The sequence below is a fragment of the Chiloscyllium plagiosum genome, unplaced genomic scaffold (genome assembly GCF_037043375.1).
Source record: "Chiloscyllium plagiosum isolate Xiang-an unplaced genomic scaffold, Cpla_swu_hap1 HiC_scaffold_3, whole genome shotgun sequence".
In the NCBI taxonomy this organism is placed as follows: Eukaryota; Metazoa; Chordata; class Chondrichthyes; order Orectolobiformes; family Hemiscylliidae; genus Chiloscyllium; species Chiloscyllium plagiosum.
Window position 1 is genome coordinate 197,778 of NW_028270141.1, and position 21,778 is coordinate 219,555.

A 21,778-nucleotide genomic window follows, 5' to 3' on the forward strand; every position below is an offset into this window, starting at 1 on the left:
GCCTCTTAAATGTTGCAATTGTACCAGCCTCCACCACTTCCTCTGGCAGCTCATTGCATACACGTACCACCCTCTGCCCCTTAGGTTGCCCCTTAAGTCTCTTTTATATCTTTCCCCTCTTACCCTAAACCTATGCCTGTCCTCGGATGCTGCCTGAATTGCTGTGCTCTTCCAGAACCACTGATCCAGAATCTGGTTTCCAGCATCTGCAGTCATTGTTTTTACCTCCTAAACCTATGCCGTCTAGTTCTGGATTCCCTGACCCCAGAGAAAAGACTTTGTCTATTTATCCTATCCATGCCCCTCATGATTTTGTAAACCTCTATAAGGTCACTCCTCAGCTTCCGACACTCCAGGGAAAACAACCCCAGCCTCTCCCTATAGCTCAGATCCTCCAACCCTGGCAACATCCTTATAAATCTTTTCTGAACCCTTTCAAGTTTCACAACATCCTTCCGATAGGAAGGAGACCAGAATTGCATGCAATATTCCAACAGTGGCCTAACCAATGTCCTGTCCAGCTGCAACATGACCTCCCAACTCCTGTACTCATACTCTGACTAATAAAGGAAAGCATACCAAACGCCTTCTCCACTTTCCTATCTACCTGCGATTCCACTTTCAAGGAGCTATGAACCTGCACTCCAAGGTCTCTTTGTTCAGCAACACTCCCTAGGACCTTACCATTTAGTGTATAAGTCCTGCTAAGATTTGCTTTTCCAAAATGCAGCACCTCGCATTTATCTGAATTAAACTCCATCTGCCACTTCTGAGCCCATTGGCCCATCTGATCAAGATCCTGTTGTAATCTGAGGTAACCCTCTTCGCTGTCCACTACACCTCCAATTTTTGCTGTCATCTGCAAACTTACTAACTGTACCTCTTATGCTCACATCCAAATCATTTATGTAAATGACAAAAAGTAGAGGACCCAGCTCCGATCCTTGTTGCACTCCACTGGTCACAGGCCTCCAGTCTGAAAAACAACCCTCCACCCTCTGTCTTCTATCTTTTGAGCCAGTTCTGTATCCAAATGGCTAGTTCTCTCTCTATTCCATGAGATCTAACCTTGCTAATCAGTCTCCCATGGGGAACCTTGTCGAACGTCTTACTGAAGTCCATATAGATCACATCTACTACTCTGCCCTCATCAATCTTCTTTGAGTTTTTTGAAGAAGTAGCAATCGTGTGTGAGACACGATTTCCCACGCACAAAGCCATGTTGACTATCCCTAAATCAGTCCTTGCCTTTCCAAATACATGTACATCCTGTCCCTCAGGATTCCCTCCAACAACTTGCCCACCACTGAGGTCAGGCTCACCGGTCTATAGTTCCCTGGCTTGTCTTTACCGCCCTTCTTAAACTGTGGAAGCACATTTGCCAACCTCCAGTCTTCCAGCACCTCACCTGTGACTATCGATGATAAAAATATCTCCGCAAAAGGCCTAGCAATTACTTCTCTAGCTTCCCACAGAGGTACAGTTAGTAAGTTTGCAGATGACAGTACACTTGATCAGGTCCTGGGGATTAACCGTTAGCCATTTCAAGACATCCAGCATTTCCTCCTCTGTAATCTGGACATTTTGCAAGATGTCACCATCTATTTCCCTACACTCCCATATCCTTTTCCACTAGTTCTGAGCAGTTCCCGAGTTGTTCTGGCATATTTCCCTGCCAGTATATTAGTCCCCTTCCAATTTGGGTGCAATGCGTCCTTCTTGAACAGGTCACTTCTACCCCAGTGATTCCAATGATCCAAAAATGTGAGTCCTTCTCCCATGCACCAGCTCCTCAGCCATGCATTCATCAGTTCTATCCTCCTATTCCTGCCCTCACTAGCTCGGAGCACTGAGTAATCCAGATATTACTACCCTTGAGGACCTCCTTTTTAAATTTCTGCCTAAACTTTCTGTAATCTCCCTTCAGAATCTCAACCTTTTCCCTTCCTATGTCGTTGGTTCCAATGTGGACAGTGACCTCCTGCTGGCCCCTCTCCCCTGTGAGAACATTCTGCACCCTCTCTGAGACATCCTTGATCCTGGCACCAGGAAAACAACACACCGTTCTGCTTCTTCTCTGCTGGCCACAGAAACATCTGTCTGTACTTCGGACTACAGAATCCCCTAACATTGATCTCTTGGAAGCCGACGTACCCCTCGTTGCATTAGAGCCAGTCTCTAATGGCTGTTCGTGCTACGTTCCTCTGAGAATCCATCACCCCCTACATTTTCCAAAACAGCATACCTGTTTGAAATGGATATATCCACAAAAGACTCCTGCACTAGGTGCCTACCTCTCTTATCCTTCCTGGAGTTAACCCATCTTTGTGACTGTATCTGAGACTTTCCCCCCTTCCTATAACTGCCATCCATCACATACTGTTGCTGTTGCAAATTCCTCATTGCTTCTATCTGTCTCTCCAACTGATCCACTCGATCTGATAAGATTCGCATCCAACAGCATTTATGGCAGATATAATCCGCAGTAACCCTTAAACTCTCTTTAAACTCCCACAGCTTACAGGAAGTACATATCACTGCAAAGGCTATTTTTGCTCCTTCACAATCTACAGACCCAGAAAATAACACTGTCTTATTCCTCTACAAAGACTGCACCAGTTAAATTAATAGCTATGGCTTATATTTTAGGTTTAATCAAGAGACTTATCTCCAAAAACATAGAATCAAGAAAGAACCCACTGTACTCACTAATACAGCCTTTCTCTTGAACAGACTTAAAACAATAATTAACTTATCTGATTCTATGCTGTGAACTTCACCCAACAGTTCCTCCAAGATTAGTTGTGAAATTCACTGTTTGTTAATTTTCCCAGATGCACTCTGATGTCCAGCGACACATGAATTCAAACAGCAAAGGCAGTAACTGTGCAGATTTTCTCCACCCCTCTCCTCCCCCTTCCCCCCCCCCCCCGCCCCCACTTCTCCTCTTCTTCCCCCCCCCCCCGTCTCCACCATGTGCTTCCTTTGTCTGCTCTTCTCCCTTTTAAAACTGCTGTTGTTTTGACTTTTTGTTTTGGAACGTTGGGAAAAATGTAACAGCATATAAAACAGTAATTTCTGCTCCTGGAATTGAAGGAAATCACCTCCAGTACCTAAAATATCTCAAAAAAAGGAGCAACTCTTTACAGGCCAGAAATTTTTCCCGTCCTGCATCTTGGATTACCCAGAATCCAATGCCATTCAAGTGACTATTTCATCCTCTGAAACAATGTAATGCAAAGCACACCTTAATGGTCAAATCTGTTGCAAATAGTTTCTTTTTTGTACCTATAGGGGAGTAGTCAAATTCCAACTGTAATGTTCTTAGTGATTTCTGAAAGGGGATGATAATGGAAGTAGTAGGAGATGACAATGTAAATGGCTTCTGAATAACTAGGAATTGGCTATGCAATTTGCTTTGAATGCCAAGAGATGGGAATGTGATTTCCTTACAATCTACCTGCAAAGCAGAGGCATCCCACCCTACCCTCGGGACATTGAATTTCCTAAAGATCAGCACAGCAAATTAACTTTTTAATATCTCATTCCCTCCTATCATTTCATGATAACCACCTAGATGGCACTACCAGCTTTCATAAGACTCTGACAGCCAGTATTTAAGCAAGTTAGTGACACAACAAAAATTACTCGTCCGTTACAGTAAATAGAATCTGCAGGGTCTTCCCACGTGGAAAAACAAGTGTTCGTCACTAACGTTCTTAAATCCACAGTCTGTAGTGACCACTCCACCCCCTCCAAGCCGAGAGGAAACAAGCCATTTATCCAAAATCTCTTGCAGTAAAGTCAAACCTGAAAACAAAATACAATCTATCCTTGCACACCACTCCACGGAGAAATCTGAATTCTTGGATGAGGGCAGTTAAATGCTTAACAAAACTGCTGAGACTTCCATCCTCACGGAGATTCTTCAGGTGGAGCATACCGGTGCTGAACGTGATGTGCAGCAGCAGGCTGGATGAACGCAGCATTCTTTGCTGCTTCTGCTCCCGTTCTGCTGTCAAGTGTAACAAAGCCAACTTGCTTATGTGATGTTAGCTTCAGTGTCAGTAAATGATCAAAAGACAAGGTAAAGCTCACGTGGTTTAATGTCCGTAGGAAGGCCACTGACAAAAGCCTACCAATCTCCTCTTTACTGTTGTTAGCTTTTTCGCTTTTTGTCCTCATGACTGGGGTGCTGATTGAATCCATTTAATCAGGTTATGGAGGGGCAGGCCATGGTCTGAAGGCATGCTTTACCTGTGAATGGAGAAACTTGAGAGAAGATGTTAGCTGCTTTGCATTTCCTCTCTCATTCCTTCCTTGCCACGGTGGGTAACAGTATGAAGACAGTCACACATTAAACTACATTAAATTGTGTCTGCCTATTTCAACATTCTCAGTCGTCTTGAAGTCTGTTACTCAGTTCACTATTTTTGTCATTAAGTTTTATACAATCCACGAACTTCCAAATTGTACTGACTTAACAATTCAGTCATTTATAAACACCAATCAGTAGTCCTAAAATCAAACCCTCGGGGGACTCCATTCAGGTTATTCAAAAATTATTTTCCTTTGACCAGCTAATACTTGGTCATGTGAAAGCTGTCAGGGAAAAATATTTCAAAAGTCTGGAACAGCAAGAAAGCAACAAAATGATTCCTTTGCTTTAGCCATTAAAGAGGCAGTTTCAGTTTAGATTTAAATCTCAAATATTCATGAGAAACAAATGCAGAATATTTTAAAATGTTTTCCAAATGAAACTTGCCAAATTAAAATACTTGGAATTACTGTATGACTTTGTTAGAGACTAATATTCTTTGAATTTGCAATATGAAGGGAGCCAGTGAAGTCTTAATAATTGAAAGAACTTAAACATCTCTGCTTCAAGTTCTAATATTCTCTAAAATCTTAACATGAAAATTAAAATGCACTCCTCTTTTTGTGAAAACTCTGCATTTTAAAAAAAGATATATTTTAATACAGTACACTCATCTGACTAAAGCATGACCACTGACACAATTGTTTTTTGAAACAGGCATTGCAGAATTTCAAACAACTCAGGGACTCGAGCCCATCAATCAATTTGATTTAAGGTTACATGTTTGATAATTTTGAAAAGGACATAATGTTGTATAATATTAATGTAAAAACAAAATCTGCCCTATTACATAGCCCACAAAACACATTGAATCGAGATCCTAATTCAAATAAAGCAAAACATTTGGGGAAAAAAAGATTTTGTGAAGTAGTATTTTAACAAACCAAAATATTTAAATATCACTTTCAGAATGGCATAATTTATATTGAAACTTCCTTTTTCAACCCAAGTATTAGTACAACCTTAATTTCAGCATGTTTTGTGTTTTTTTCCGCATTCTCTTGATGAAATTGCACTTATAAAAGGAGAAAACCCTTGCAGCGGATCTTACAGTGCTGCAGTCCAAATCACCCCCCCATCCCCCAGGAGAAGGACTCTATGTTGAGTCTACATCCCAGAAACTGAGATACCCACAACAAAAATCCGGACAAAGCTTCCTCGGCAGTCAGTGCATTCACTGTCAGGATCCGAGCAGACCAGGTCCACTTTCTCCCCCTTTTCTCAGTGATGCCATGTTGCCTTAAAAGTACTTATAAAGGGAGGTGAGAGGAATAAAGGCGAGAACTTTAAAAAGTACTAAATTTTGTTCACATGCTTTTCTTTAAAGTTCCTGATTTCTAACTTTTTTATGCTCCAGAGCCCCCAAATCTCATGTCTATAGTCTCCACGCCTACTTCAGGGTCCTGGCTTTCATGGGGGGGGAATCTCCCTTCTTAACTGGTCTAAGGCAGGGTGATAGAGACAGATAACAACAGGTTTTTTTTTACACATTCGTGTTCTGGGGCTTCAAACTTCAAGAGGACTCCAACATCCTTTTACCTAGGGGACCCGAACCGCTTTTCTTACTGTTCGGGGAATCGAACCCTAATTAAACCCAGAGGACTTGAACCTCCATATTCCCAGTAACTTATGATTCTGAAAGTGAACTCGTTGGCCTGCAAGTGCGTAAGTTACCTCAGAGGTTCTGTCACCACAGAGTCCTTGGTGACAAGATTCAACTGAGTGGTAAATTAAGGAGAGAAGTTAAGGTAAATCTTGCCTTGTGAGGCCATCCGTCTTACACAACCGGCACTCAGACAATCGCTTATTCAGTCTACCTGGAAGCTCCGTGTACGTTGGAATCCCAACGCTGTCACCAAATGTTAAGTTTTTTTTCTGAGATCCGTCTTACACACTTGATGCAACTGCAACACACCAACTTCTGTGAACAACCAAATTTTAAGCATAGTACATTACAAACTTTCTGGAGGAACCTTTAACAACCTCCTGTGCCCTGCAGGGTGTGTGGTAAAAGATCTCCCTGAATGAAGGAGACAGTCCATCCTTTACACAAAATCTTTACATCACAGTTAGTAATGCCCACAAGACGAACCCCAGCCATTCCCTCACAGTCACATGCCATTCAAGACACATGCAGTTCACAATTTCATCTTCAGAAACAATGTAATGCAAATCATCCCTTATTGGTCAAATCTGTTGCAAATCGCTTCTTTTGTAACTATAGGAGAGTAGTCAAATTCCAACTGTAATGGTTCTTAGTGATTTCTGAATAGGGGATGAAAATGTAAGTGTTAGGAGATGACAATGTCAATGGCTTTTGAATAACTAGGAATTGGCTATGCAAATTACTTTTTTTTTAGATTAGATTACAGTGTGGAAACAGGCCCTTCGGCCCAACAAGTCCACACCGACCCGCCGAAGTGCAACCCACCCATACCCCTACATTTACCCCTTACCTAACACGGGCAATTTAGCATGGCCAATTCACCTGACCTGCACATCTTTGTGACTGTGGGAGGAAACCGGAGCACCCGGAGGAAACCCACGCAGACACAGGGAGAATGTGCAAACTCCACACAGTCAGTCGCCTGAGGCGGGAATTGAACCCGGGCCTCCGGCGCTGTGAGGCAGCAGTGCTAGCTACTGTGCCACCGTGCCGCCCATGGCTTTGAATGCCAAGAGATGGGAATGTGATTTCCTTGCAATCTACCTGAAAAATCAGAGGCATTCCACCCTACCCCCGGGACATCCAGTTTCCTAAAGGTCAGCAGAACAAGTTAATATGTCCAGCAGATAGGCTAGCTATATTTTGAAATTGACACTAGTCATAATCCTCCTTGATGCTTGGGTTGTCCCAGAAAACTGAAGCAGTGTAAATGTTAATTCCAAAAGGTGTACAGGAATATACCCAAAGCCAGTATCTGGTTGACAGTTTTAAAGGTGGGGAAGCTTTTGAGAAATGATAATTATAGGTTAAAATTAGCAGTCTCTTGGACAAATGTGGATTAATTGAAGAGCAGCAGCATGGAATTAAAGTCATAGAGATGTACAACATGGAAACAAACCCTTCGGTCCAACTCATCCATGCTGACCAGATATCCCAACTCCATCTCGTCCCACATGCCAGCCCCTGGCCCATATCCTTCCAAACCCTTCCTATTCATTTACCCATCCAAATGCCTTTTAAATATTGCAATTGTACCAGCCTCCACTACTTCCTCTGGCAGTTCATTCCATACACATGCCACCCTCTGCGTGAAAGAGTTGCCCCTTAGGTCTCTTTTATATCTTTCCCCTCTCACCCTAAACCTATGCCCTCAAGTTCTGGACTCCCCCACCCCAGGAAAAGAGATAATATTATGTATAACTAACTTGAATTTGTTTTTAGGTAACAACGTTGACGAGGGTCATTCAGTTTTTGTAGTGATTTTTCAAAAGGCATTTGATAAGTAATTTGTCCATCAAGTTAGAAAACATGGAATAGTCCAGTCGCAAGATGGATATGAAATTGGCTGAGTGATAGCAACTGGAGAATAGTAGAGAGAAGTGGAAGAACTGAATATTATTTAAATAGGTAAAGCTGCAGGAACGAGGAATTTGGGGGTCCATGTGCTTGAATCACAAAATGTAGCATCCAAGTTCAACAGGTTATAGAGAAGGCAAACAGAACATTGACCTGCATTTCAAATGGAATGGAGTGAAAAAAATAGGGAAGTCTTGCTAAACCTGTGCAAGGAACTAGTCAAGAAGACTGAACAGTTTTGGTTTCCTTATCTAAAGAGAGAGATGCTGGCATTGGAGGTAGTCTAGAGAATGTTCACTAGTTTGATTTCTGAGGAATTTTCTGAGCAGTTGAGTATGTTGGACCTGAACACATTAGTTAAGAAAAGAGACAATCTTATCAAAATATACAAGATTATTAGAAGTCTTCACAGGATAGAAGTCGAAAGGTTGTTTCGCTGTAGAAGAGTTGAGGACCAGAGGGCATAACCTCAGGTTAAGGGGTTGCTCACTTAGGAGAGAGATGACAAATCCTCACTTAGGATCTTGAATCTTTGGAATTGTTTGCTGCAAAGAACTGCCAAGCCTGGGTTGTTAAGTACATTCAACTTGAAGATATAGTTTTTTTTCAGTTAGTAAATCAAGAGGCATGGGGAAAAGGCAGGAAAGTGGACACTATAATCTCCATTGAGTCATCAAGCAGACGAAATGGACCTTTTTTTTTTGCTCCTACAATTTATGGATTTTATGGTTTAAATTAATAGTGAAGGTCCAAGCAGCCATATGACCTAGTGTTGCTCCTGTTTATGGTGTTGAAGTGTGAATGGGAATAGCTAATAATTTACCAATAGCTATCATCTGCCAAAAAAAAAACCAGGGCAGAGATTTTGACTTGAAATTGTTAAAATCAGTATTGAATTGGGAAGAATGTGAAGTGACTAATCAAAAGATGTTTCTGTACCTTTTTATGTTGAGTTTCATTAAAACAGTTGGGAACCTGAGCCTCAAGTGGCACAGAGAATGACAGGTGACGAGGAAATCAGGTTCTTCATGTGGAAGGAGTGGCAATGTTCTGCAAAGTAGTCACCCCATTGGTATTTGGTCTCACCAGTTGAAGTACAACTCTCATAACAGTGTAGTAAAAATGGGAACAGTAAATCAGTGTACTAAACTGAGTGGGGGAAAAAAACAAGCAATGTGCTGTTTCACTGTAAAGAATCTTGGGGAACCAAAGGAGGCAGGAGAAAAAAAGGCAGGGATTGCACCTTGAGCATGTGTTTGTTGGGAAAATGGAGGGAGTTTTAAGGTTGATAGTGATGTGTAGGAACACCCTGGTCCACAATGTTGAAAGGGGATGGTGGATGGATGGCAGATTCAGGGGATGTGTTTGGTAGTGCAGACATGTGGTGGATGATCCATTTGACATGAAGGCTGCCAGAACTTGAAGTCCAAGAAACCCCAGTTGATCTTCTTTACTTACACCGCATTTCATACCCCATCTATTAATAATTAGAAACTATGCTGTTCAAAAACTTAAGTAATGAAATTTGATTTTTGCTAATTGACAAATTACTTCTGTCATCAGGCTGGACTATAAGATCATTATTGGCAAATTTGTCAAAAAGACAAAGATGTAATTGTTAGTGTCAAAATATGAATTATATTGTGTTTTTTTTTTGTCCAGTACCAATTCCGTAGATGGGTGACTAGTTCAGTTGCCTAGATGGATAACATGTAGGTCAGAGTAACATCAACAACAGAGGTTTCAATCTTTGTTGGTTGTAAGTCATGACTTACCACCTAACCCCATCCTTCATAAAGTGAAGTAATTCTCATGATAAGGTCACCAAGATGTAGGAGGAGAAGTAGTCTCTTCAGCTCATTTGAATCGTCACCATTCAATGAGCTCATAGCTGATCAGATGATCCTCGACACCATTTTCCTGCCTTATCTCCGTCTTGATGAATGAACATGTTGTTTTCATGATGGGTTTGTTATTGCAGAGGGATAATGAATATATTTGTGAGAAAAAGTTGTAAAGACATTTTTAAATCACTCAATAGAGTGGTACATAATGAAAAGAAGCTCTTCAGCCGATCATATCCAAGCATTTCATCAAACGCCTCTCTACTCTAATTTTCCAGTATTTGGCCCATACCTTTTATGCTATGGTCCTTTTAAGTGTTTGTCTGGATAATTTTTAAATGTTATGTCAATTCTTGCTTCTATCACTTTTTCCGGATTTGAGTTTCAGATATCCACCATCTTCTGGGTGAAATAATTATTTCTTAAATCCTCTCGGAACGCCCTCCTGCTGTTGACACTTGTAGTCAGTGGAAGGGTTCTTACTTTCTATTTCCCTCAATTTTATAAACCTCAATCAGGTCAACCCTCAGCCTTCTTTGTCATGAGGAATATATCCCCAGTCTATCTCTTCTTTCTACACAGCTGAAAGATTCCGGCCTGGGCAACATTCTGGTGAACCTCCCCTGCGCCATCTCGAGTGCAATCGCATCCTTTCTACAGTGCAGTAAGCAAGAGTGCACATAGTATTCCAAGTTGTGGCTTAACTAAATTTTGTAAAGTTTTATTATAACCTCATCACTTCAGTATTCCTTTTGCCTTCCTAACCATCTTATCCACGTATCCTGTTGCTTTCAAAGTTCGATTATCATGTACACAGTTACCCCTGATTCTCTGTATTTCCAGGGGTCCTATCCTTTATCGTCTACTCCCTTGTCTTGTTAGTCGCACTAAAATGCATCATTTCCAACTTGTCAGGATTAAATTCAATTATCACTGTTCTGCCCATCTGACCAGACCAACTATATTAGTCTGTATTCTCAGGCCTTTCTTCCCCTCATTTATGCCTTTTAATTTTTGTGTTATTTATGAATTTCTTGATCAAGCCTCTTAGACTCCTGCTTAGATCACTAATGTACACTACAAACAGCAAAAGATCCAGCATTCATGTTACGGTACAAGACATCTGTTTCCAATTGGAAGAACTGCCTTCAGTCGCCACCCTTTGCATCCTATCACTAAACTAATTTTTTAGATCCAATTTGCTAAATTGCTTTGGATACCATGGAGTCTCATCTTCTTGACCAGTCTTGTTCAAAACCTTGAAGTCAGTATGAAGTGCATCATCTGCACTACGCTCATCCTCATGCTGAGTCACCTCCCTCAAAATAACCTCAATTTAACTTGTCAGACATAATCTACTCCTGGCAAAGCCATGTTAACTATCATTGATGAATCCCTACTTCTCCAATTGGAGAAGGTTTTCCAAAAAAGGTCCCTCATTAGTCTATAGTTTTAATCCCTATCACCTTTGAAAAATGGTAGTACATGAACTGTCCTCTAGTCCTTGTTCAGTATCCAGAAAGTATTGTAAAATTAACCTCCGCACTCCTGCAATCTTGCTCCCTAAACAGCCCAAGTTGCATCTCATTTGGGCTTGGTGATTTATTAAATTTTAAAGCCCACTTAATACCTCCTCCCTCTCAGTTGTAATTTGTTCAAGTACATCACAGTCTTGATTTCCATACTGACACAATGTTTCTCCACAGTGAATACAGATGCAAATTACTCATATAAAACCAACCAACATCTTGTGTCTCCACAAAGTTTGCCACTTTGATCCTTAATGGGCCCTGCTCTTTCCTTAGTTATTCTCTTGCCCTCAATAAACTTGCTTCTGGACTTTATTTTATCCGTGAGTGTTTCTTCATGTGCCCTCTTTGCTTTCTTAATTTGTTCTTTCAGTGCCTCCTTCACTTTCAATAAACATCTTTGGCTTCAGGTATTTTGAACTCTCGGTATCTACCATAAGCTTTCTTTCTTTTTCTTATCCAATCTTGTATAATCAACATCCAGGGTTCTGTGAACTTGTTTCTTCTATCCTTCATCTTCATAGAAACATGTTGACCCTACAGTTGCACTGTTTCCTATTTGAATGACTCCCATTGCTTTGTTATCAATTTTCATCCAAGTTGTTGCTCTGAATCCACTTTTAGTCAGGATCAGTTTTATCACAGTGAAATTGGCCTTTCCCTAATACAGAACCTTTATTTCCGGTTCATTTGATTGTATTAATTAAAAATACTGTAAAGGTTTAAAGCTTTTTGTCCAATTACCAATGAAGGCTGAGAAAAGTAACAGCCTGGCGGCACGGTGGCATAGTGGTTAGCACTGCTGCCTCACAGCGCCTGAGACCCGGGTTCAATTCCCGCCTCAGGCGACTGACTGTGTGGAGTTTGCACGTTCTCCCCGTGTCTGCGTGGGTTTCCTCCGGGTGCTCCGGTTTCCTCCCACAGTCCAAAGTTGTGCAGGGTCAGGTGAATTGGCCATGCTAAAATTGCCCGTAGTGTTAGGTAAGGGGTAAATGTAGGGGTATGGGTGGGTTACGCTTCGGCGGGGCGGTGTGGACTTGTTGGGCCGAAGGGCCTGTTTCCACACTGTAATCTAATCTAATCTATCCCTGTGGAACTCCATGATTGTATGTTATTAATCTACCAGTAATTCTACCATACTCAGTTAAAATATTTAACTGTCTTTTGAGAAGTAAATAGAAACATTTTGGTAAAATAATACTTTTTGTGGAAGCCTTGTTGATATTTGATGGGAAACATTTTCTTGAAATACTTTTAATCAAAATGTTCAGATATATAATGACATAGATTTGGGCAAGTGAGACTTGAACCTGGCCCACAAGTAGGGATACTGTCACTGCATCACGAGAGCCCTGAAACTTTTTCCCTATCCAGATGATCATAGAATTTGTAAAAGATGGGAGAGGGGATATTGAAGTTGTAGTATCATTAGAATAGTAATGTAGAGGCCCAGGTAATGTTCTGGGGGCACAGATTTGAATTTCAGCAGATGGTTACATTTGAAATCAATAAAAATCAGGAATTAAAAGTCTAACGTTGATTGCACTTTTCCGACAAGGATACAAGCACATTGCTGCACAGCTGGGTCTGCAGACAGTGGTGAGAGAACCAACCAAGAACTTGTGCTGCAGATGCACTTGTCCATGATAGCGACCACCTCTGTCCTTTATAGTAACTAAGTCTTTACAAGTTGAGAATACCTTATCATGGAATATGGCACTATTAACCTGCTAAATGGCGTAAACCTCAAATGGATATAGGTAATCAAGACTTTGCTTCCATGCGATGCTGTAATTCAACAGAATTAGAATTGTACTACAACACAATCTGCAACATCATAGTTTGGCATATTCCACACTCTCTACCATTGCTATCAAGCTGGGCAATAAAGCCTGGTTCAATGAAGAGTGTAAAAGGGCATGCCAGAAGCAGAACCAGGCACAAGGTAAGATCTCATGAAATACAGGGAGAACTAGCCATTTGGATACAGAACTGGCTCAGAGGTAGAAGACAGAGAGTGGTGGTGGAGGGTTGTTTTTCAGACTGGAGGCCTGTGACCAGTGGATTACCACAAGGATTGGTGCTGGGTCCTCTACTTTTTGTCATTTACATAAATGATTTGGATGCGAGCATAAGAGGTACAGTTAGTAAGTTTGCAGATGACAGCGAAATTGGAGCTGTAGTGGACAGCTAAGAAGATTACCTCCGATGACAACAGGATCTTGACCAGATGGGCCAATGGGCTGAGAAGTGGCAGATTTGAGTTTAATTCAGATAACTGAGAGGTGCTGCATTTTGGGAAAGCAAATCTTAGCAGGACTTATACACTTAATGGTAAGGTCCTAGGGAGTGTTGCTGAACAAAGAGACCTTGGAGTGCAGGTTCATAGCTCCTTGAAAGTGGAATCGCAGGAAGATAGGATAGTGAAGAAGGCGTTTGGTATGCTTGTTTTCATTGGTCAGAGAATTGAGTACAGGAATTGGGAGGTCATGTTGCGGCTGTACAGGACATTGGTTAGGCCACTGTTGAAATATTGCGTGCAATTCTGGCCTCCTTCGTATCGGAAAGATGTTGTGAAACTTGAAAGGGTTCAGAAAAGATTTACAAACATGTTGCCAGGGTTGGAGGATTTGAGCTATACGGAGAGGCTGAACATGCTGGGGCTGTTTTCCCTGGAGCGTCGAAAGTTGAGAGGTGACCTTATAGAGGTTTATAAAATCATGAGGGGCATGGACAGGGTAAATAGACAAAGTCTTTTCCCTGGGGTAGGGGAGTCCAGAACTAGAGGGCATAGGTTTAGGGTGAGAGGGGAAAGATATAAAAGAGACCTAAGGGGCAACCTTTTCATGCAGAGGGTGGTGCGTGTATGCAATGAGCTGCCAGAGGAAGTGGTGGAGGCTGGTACAATTGCAACATTGAAGAGGCATTTGGATGGGTATATGAATAGGAAGGGTTTGGAGGGATATGTGCCGGTTGCTGGCAGGTGGGACTGGATTGGGTTGGGATATCTGGTCGGCATGGTTGGGTTGGACCGAAGGGGGAAAAAGTGAGGACTGCAGATGCTGGAAACCACAGTAGAGATGAAGGGCTTTTGCCCGAAACGTCGATTTTCCTGCTGGTCGGAGGCTGCCTGACCTGCTGTGCTTTTCCAGCACCACTCTGATCTCTACTCGGGTTGGACCGAAGAGTCTGTTTCCATGCTGTGTACATCTCTATGTCTCTACTTTAAAATGAGGTATGAAGTTGGCAAAACACACGAAATGGGGCATCTTGTGTGCCTTAAGCAGCAAGTTATAGAAAGACCTAAATGGTAACTGAACCAACAGATCAGATACGAGCTCAGCAGCCCTGACGCACGTAGCTGTGAATGGTATTAGCCGATGTAACAGCTGTCAGGGGGAGGGGGCTCCATGAACATCCTGATCCCCACTGATGGGAAAGCCTAGTATATCAGTGCAAAAGAGGAAGCTGAAGATCGATGCAAAGGCTGAACAGTTTGCAACAATCTTCAGCCAGAAGTGCCCAGTGGATGATCCATCTCAGTCCCGTTTAGAGGTCCCCACAATCACAGTTGCTAGTCTTCAGCCTATTTGAGTCACTTCATTTGACCAAGAAACAGCTGAAAGCACTGAATATTGCAAAGGCTATGGGCCCTGACAACTTTGTACAATAAGTGGGCGTGCTCCATTAGCAAAGCTGTGTTAGTACAGCTGCAACTATCGGTTGGTGTGGAAGATTGCACATAAATCAGGATAAATCCAACCTGGCCAATTATCATCCCATCAGTTTACTGTCCATTATCAGTAATTGCTGGGAGATGTCATCAACACTACTATCAAGCTACACTTAATTAGCAATAATCTACTGACTGCCACATTGTTTGGGTTCTGTCTTGGCCCCTCCAGCTCAGTAAAGCTTCAGTTCAAGATAGATAAAAGAACTGAATTTTAGAGGTAAGGTGAGTGTGTCTGCCCTTGACATCAAAGTCACGTTTGTTCATGTGGAATGTCAAGGAGCACTAACAAAATTGGAGCCAAAGGAAGTCTGGTATGACTGTCTGCTGTTAGTGCACTTTGTTGATACTATGATCCTATCTGCAAGATAACTGCTGAAATTCATGAAGGCTCCTCCGATTGCACCTTCTAAACTACATCCATTTTGAAGGACAAAGGCCACGGATACGTGGGAACATCAACATCTGAACATTCCCTTCCAAGCCATTCACCACCCAGAATTGGAAATGTCTTGCAGTTCATTTTAGCGTTGTTGGGTCAGAGTCCTGGGACTTCCTCCCTAATGGCATCGTGGGTCTAACTGTAGTATATGGACCACAGCAGTTTGAGGGCAGCTCACCACAGCCTTCTGAAGGGCACCGAGAAATGGGTGCTGACATAGCCAGTGACTCCCACTTAGAGTCATAGAGGTGTTAAGAAAAAGATGTCTGCTAATTTCTGATTAATAAAGTTAATGAATCTATAATGACCTAATTCTGACTTTGTGCTCTTTTGTAATTATTGACAGCACGTGAATCGCTGCAACCAATCCAAGACCCTGTGGATATGAAGATGTAGCTCTGGTGAAAGCAGCTGCCATTTGTCTCTTACTGTTTGAAAACTGTGAAATCCAGCAGCCTGAGTTTTTTTTAGAAATCTGTCAAATATATGGGCTTCAATAAGGCATTCAACCAGGTTTCTCATGGTTGACTGGTTAGCAAAATTAGATCACATGGAATACAGGGAGCACTAGCTATTTGGATACAGAACCAGCTTGAAGGTAAAAGACAGCGGGTAGAGGTGATGGGTTGCCTTTCAGACTGGAGGCCTGTGACCAGTGGTGTGCCACAAGGATCGGTGCTGGGTCCCTTGCTTTTGGTCATTATATAAATGATTTGGATGTGAACATAGGAGATACAGTTAGTAAGTTGGCAGTTGACACCAAAATTGGAGGTGTAGTGGACAGCGACGGAGATTAGTTCTGAGTACAATGGGATCTTGATCAGATGGGCCAATGGGCTGAGGAATGGCAGACAATTTAACTGAGATAAATGTGAGATGCTGCATTTTGAAAAGTCAAATCAGGGCAGGACTTGTGCTTAATGGTAAGGTCCTGGGGAGTGTTGCTGAACAAAGAGACCTTGAGGTGCAGCTTCATGGTTCCTTGAAAGTGGAATTTCAGGGAGATAGGATAGTGAAGATGCTGCTTGGTCTGCTTTCCTTGATTGGTCAGTGCATTGAGTATAGAAGTTGGGAGGTGATGCTGCAGCAGTACAGGATATTGGTTAGGTGGTTTCTGCAATATTGTGTGCAAATCTGCTCTCCCTCCTATAGGAAGGATGTTGTGAAACTTGAAAGGTTTACAAGAAAAGATTTACAAGAATGTTGCCAGGGCTGGGGTGTTTTGAGCTATCGGGAGAGGTTGAATAGGCTGGGGCTGTTTTCCCTGGAGTGTCAGAGGCTGAGGGGTGACCTGATAGAGGTTTATAAAATCATAAGAGGCATGGATGGGGTAAATAGACAAGGTATTTTCCCTGGGGTGGGGGAGTCCAGAACTAGAAGGCATAGGTTTTGGGTGAAAGGGGAAAGATTTAAAAGGGACCTGAAGGGCAATTTTTTCATGCAGAAAATGGTGTGTATATGGAATGAGCTGCCAGAGGAAGTAATGGAGGCTGGTACAATTACAGCATTTAAAAGGTATCTGGATGGGTATATGAATCGGAAAGGTTTTAGAGGGATATGCGCCAAATGCAGGCAAATGGGACTAGATTAGGTCTGTTTCTGGGCTGTATATCTCTATGGCTCAAAGTTAATCATCAAATTATTGACCTGCCTGTACCCAAATTTAATTTTTTAAAAACTGGTGTTAAAACTGAAATTTGTAGTGCATCTATCGTCCTTGAACTTGGCAGACCTTTAAAAAAAGGTTAGGTAAGGAGGAGATGTATACACTTAATGGTAATGTCACTGAATTAGTAATCGAGAGACCTAGGTTAATCGTCTGGGGACACAGACTGAAAAAAGTTGATGGAATTTAAATTCATTTATTAAAATCAGGAATTTAGCTAAATTCCTTCAGCAAAGAAAATTGGCCAACCTTATCTGATTTGACCTGCATGTGAGTTACAACCCTCAATAATACGGTGGTAAATTCTTTCTGTCTCTGACGTCCCCTAGTAAAGCACTGAGTTCAAGGGTATTTGGGGATAGGCAGCAAATTCTGGCTTTACCCGAAACCTATGAACATTTTTTTTAAAAGCCTATAAAGGGATGATTTTTTTTTTAGTTGCCTCTTCTTGATGGTTCAGCTGAATTAGTAGTTAGTTATCTTTTGATTATCATAAACTCAGTGAGCCCAAATGCATTTGATTAATTTGAAGGGAGAAAATAGACTTTTGCATAGATTTTTAGTCAATTATTTTACATAAATCTTGAGTTTATAGAGTACTATATTATAGAATTAACATCTGCATCAACTTAGTTTGTGAAAAGTAAATTCTTAACAATCTGAGGAGCCTGTTCTGCTAATATGCATAATTCATGTTTTTCTTGTCAAGAATTGCCTTGTCAAGACATATAAATTCATTAAGGTAATAAGAAATAGGAAGGCCAACTGGCCACTTTGGAAATTTGGACCCTCGAGAGGGGCCTTTCGGTTCTTTGATCAGTCAAATAAACACTAGCAGCTCGGTCTGATTTCAATAAGATTTAACAGTTATGACAGCGGGCAGAAGTTATCCAGCAATGCAGGGGCTAAGCACCTCTGTGAATTCTGGAAAAGCTGTGCACAATCTTAAAACACAGACAACTTTTATATGTTTCTTAACAAACAGAACAGTCTTAATTACAGAACAAATCCAATAAAATGACAAATAAATATAAAATTCAGCCAATGCTTTTTCCTGGGAACTGGCTTGTTTTGCACTTCTTTATCTCTGGGACACCTGGTTTCCAAGGTCATTTAGGATACTTTAATAATGTCATATTCATACTATGAACAGGACATTGTTTGCTAATCTCCTTCAATTAGTTCAGGAATGCAGTTTTCAGCAGAGTTTGATGCCATTGATCCTAGAAGCCATTTTGTTATGTTGTTTTATGTTACTTGCATTAAGAAGCCATTTTGTAGTTAGTAAAAGCATGCATTAAATGGTTGTTCCTGACAACAGCATAAATCCAGACTTTAGATCCTCAACTTGACTTATTAAGATTATCACTGATGTGATTGTAGCCTTGTGGACTTTATTGCCAGCCCGCGAATAATTCTTGACTTTATTGCAAATATAGACTCTGGAAACATTTGAGTAGCAGAGGTGCTGTTCAAAACGGTTGGGTTGTTTGAAATTAACTTTGTCTTTTTGAAAATGAAATCCATGTTTTAAAAATAACTTGAACCTGCATTTCTAATTTTTAAAATATAATGTGTAATTGCAATGTTATTTTTCTCACAGGCTATGGCAGTCGGCATTTCGCAGTTTCATCAATTATGATGGGTATGTATTTTTAAGAGTCAAACTAACTGTATGCAACTTGTTTTTGCTTTTCTAATGTTCAAACTTGGGGCCACATGACTATTTGCAAACTAAAATATTGCCTACTGTAAATAGCCAGTTTAGGAAAATTTTTCATATTATTTCCATGTAAAATAATCATGTATATGAGGGGCAAAATGCTGTGCTAAAATCTACAAAACTGGATTCTCAATTAAAATGCTGAAAAACAAAAACTGTGGTGAGCAGAAGTTATTTTTGATATGATTTGGAGATGCCGGTTTTGGACTGGGGTGTACAAAGTTTAAAAATGACACAACACCAGGTTATAGTCCAACAGGTCTAATTGGAAGCACACTAGCTTTCGGAGTGCCGCTCCTTCATCAGGTGATTGTGGAGGACACAATTGTAAGGCACAGAATTTATAACAAATTTACAGTGTGATGTAACTGAAATTATACATTGAAAAATACCTTGATTGTCTGTTGATTCTTTCATCTGTTCGAATACCATGATAGTTTCACTTCTTTCTTGAGTACATCACAAAACCTTTTTTTAAAAGTTGCATTCTCAGGTTAGCTGTAACAATTGGCGTTAGCTAGACAATATGTTGAAGGTGTTAGCCCCCTGTGTTCTCTGTCTATGCCATGATGTTTAGATTGATTCTGTTGAAAGAGTGGCGCTCCAAAATCTAGTGTGCTTCCAATTAAACCTGTTGGACTATAACCTTGCGTTGTGATTTTTAACTTTGTTTCTGATAGTTATTAGAACACAGTCTAAAATAGTAATTAGTTTTTGGATTTAAATATGAATTGGACTATTGTCTCACAATTAAACAGATAACTTGCAGAAGCCAAAAAAGGTTAGTCTAATGTCATGTAAAGGATTATAAGTTTAAAAAAATATTTTCATTTACCTTTCACAACCACAAAACATTCCAAAATATTTTATGGCCAACGAAAAGCAAAAGAAATCAGTGAAGTATTCTCCAGCCGTTTTTAGATTAGATTAGATTACTTACTGTGTGGAAACAGGCCCTTTGGCCCAACAAGTCTACACCACCCCGCCGAAGCGCAACCCACCCATACCCCTACATTTACCCATTACCTTACGGGCAATTTAGCATGGCCAATTCACCTAACCTGCACATCTTTGGACTGTGGGAGGAAACCGGACCACCCGGAGGAAACCCACGCAGACACAGGGAGAACGTGCAAACTCCACACAGACAGTCGCCTGAGGCGGGAATTGAACCCGGGTCTCTGGCGTTGTGAGGCAGCAGTGCTAACCACTGTGGCATTAATGAAATCAAGCAGTTTACTGTTTCAGAATGAGATATGAATCTTGTATCAGAAATCAATTTGAAAAAGAAAAGTAGCCATCCATATTAATAATTCCATTATTTTTAGTTATATTGTAATGAATTGTATTTTGTGATGGTTTATTCCTCCTCCAAACTTTATTCATTTTACAGGCTTGGATAAAGGGAAAGAAGGCACTGTAGTCAAATCGATGGGTGACGCAAAAATAGGCGGGACAGTAAATTGCAATGAGGAAATTAAAAACCTTACAAATGGACCTAAGTTAGAGTGGGCCAAAATGTGGCAGATGGAGTTTAACGTGGATAAGTACGCGATCATGCATTTTGGTTGGAATAATGGGAAGGCGACCTATTATCTAAATGGAGAGAAACTTTGGGGTGCTCTGGTGCAGAGGGGTTTGGGTGTCCTCGTTCATGAGTCACAGAAAATTAGCATGCAAGTACAGCAGATAATAAAGAAAGCAAATGGAGTGTTGGCTTTTTATGGCCAAAGGAATAGAAAATAAAGGTGAGGAACTATTGTTGCAACTATACAAGACTTTGGTGAGATTGCACCTGAACTATTCTATGTAGTTTTGGTCCCCTTATTTGAGGAAAGATGTAGTGGCATTGGAGGTTCACTAGATTGATCCCAGAGATGATGAGTTTATATGAAGAGAGTGTGAACAGTTTAGGCCTATACACTGTGGAATTTAGAAGAATGAGAGGAGATCAAATTGAGGTATTCGATAAAAGGTGTGGATGAAATAGATGTGGACCAGATGCTTCATAGGGCATTCTATGACGAGAGGTCATAGTCATAGGTTAAGGGGTAGAAAACTTAAAACAAAAACTACTTTTCCCAAAGAGTTTTGAATCTGTGGGATTGGATACCCCAAAGAGCAGTGCAAGCTGGGACAGTGAGTAAATTTAAGGTGGAGTGAGACATTATTTAAATTGGTAATCGGTTGAAGGGTTATGGAGAGAAGGCAGGAAAATGGGGTTGAGGAGTATATTAGCCGTGATCTGTTCGGTTCTTTTTCCTCTGATTCTTACATGCTTGATGCAACTGCAACACGCCAACTTATGTGAACAAAAAATTTTAATAAGCGCAGTACAGGAGAAGCTTTGGAGAAACCCTGAAAACTGTTCACCATGCTTACGATGCGTGTCCAGTGAAGGTCTCTCTGAACCAAGGAAACAGTCTTCCCTTTGTACAAAATCTTTACACCACAATCAATAATGCTCACAAGACAGCCCCCAGCCACTCTCCTGCAGTCACATGCCACTCAAGACACAATGCAGTGACCACATAGGACAATAAAAGCGCAGAACAGGCCCTCGTGTTGTGCTGACTTGTGAACTAATCTAATGTCTACCCTATCTAATCCTCTGATCATCTTGTATGTCTCTACCAAATTCCTTCTTATCCTCCTTCTTTCCAATGAGAACAGACCCAAGTCTCTCAGCCTTTCCTCATAAGACCTTCCTTCCAGACCAGGCAACAACCTCTCCTCTGCACCTTTTCCAATGCTTCCATGTCCTCCCTGTAATGGGGCGACCAGAACTGTACACAATATTCCCAGTGAGGCCGCACTAGTGTTATGTACAGTTGTAGCATGACATTATGGCTTTGGAACTCAATCTCTCTACCAATAAAACCTAACACACCATATGCCTTCTTAACAACACTGTCAAGCTGGGTGGCAACTCTCGGGGAT

General features: G+C 41.2%; 1 protein-coding gene across 1 annotated transcript in view; it reads left to right on the forward strand.

The window, feature by feature from the left end:
- The window catches only part of LOC122540281 (trifunctional enzyme subunit alpha, mitochondrial), a 132,650-nt gene that overhangs the window by 23,674 nt on the left and 87,198 nt on the right, over positions 1-21,778 (forward strand). The window contains exon 2 of the mRNA XM_043675762.2: positions 18,719-18,760. Coding sequence (XP_043531697.2) covers positions 18,719-18,760 — 42 coding nt within the window. The remainder of the gene's footprint in view (positions 1-18,718; positions 18,761-21,778) is intronic.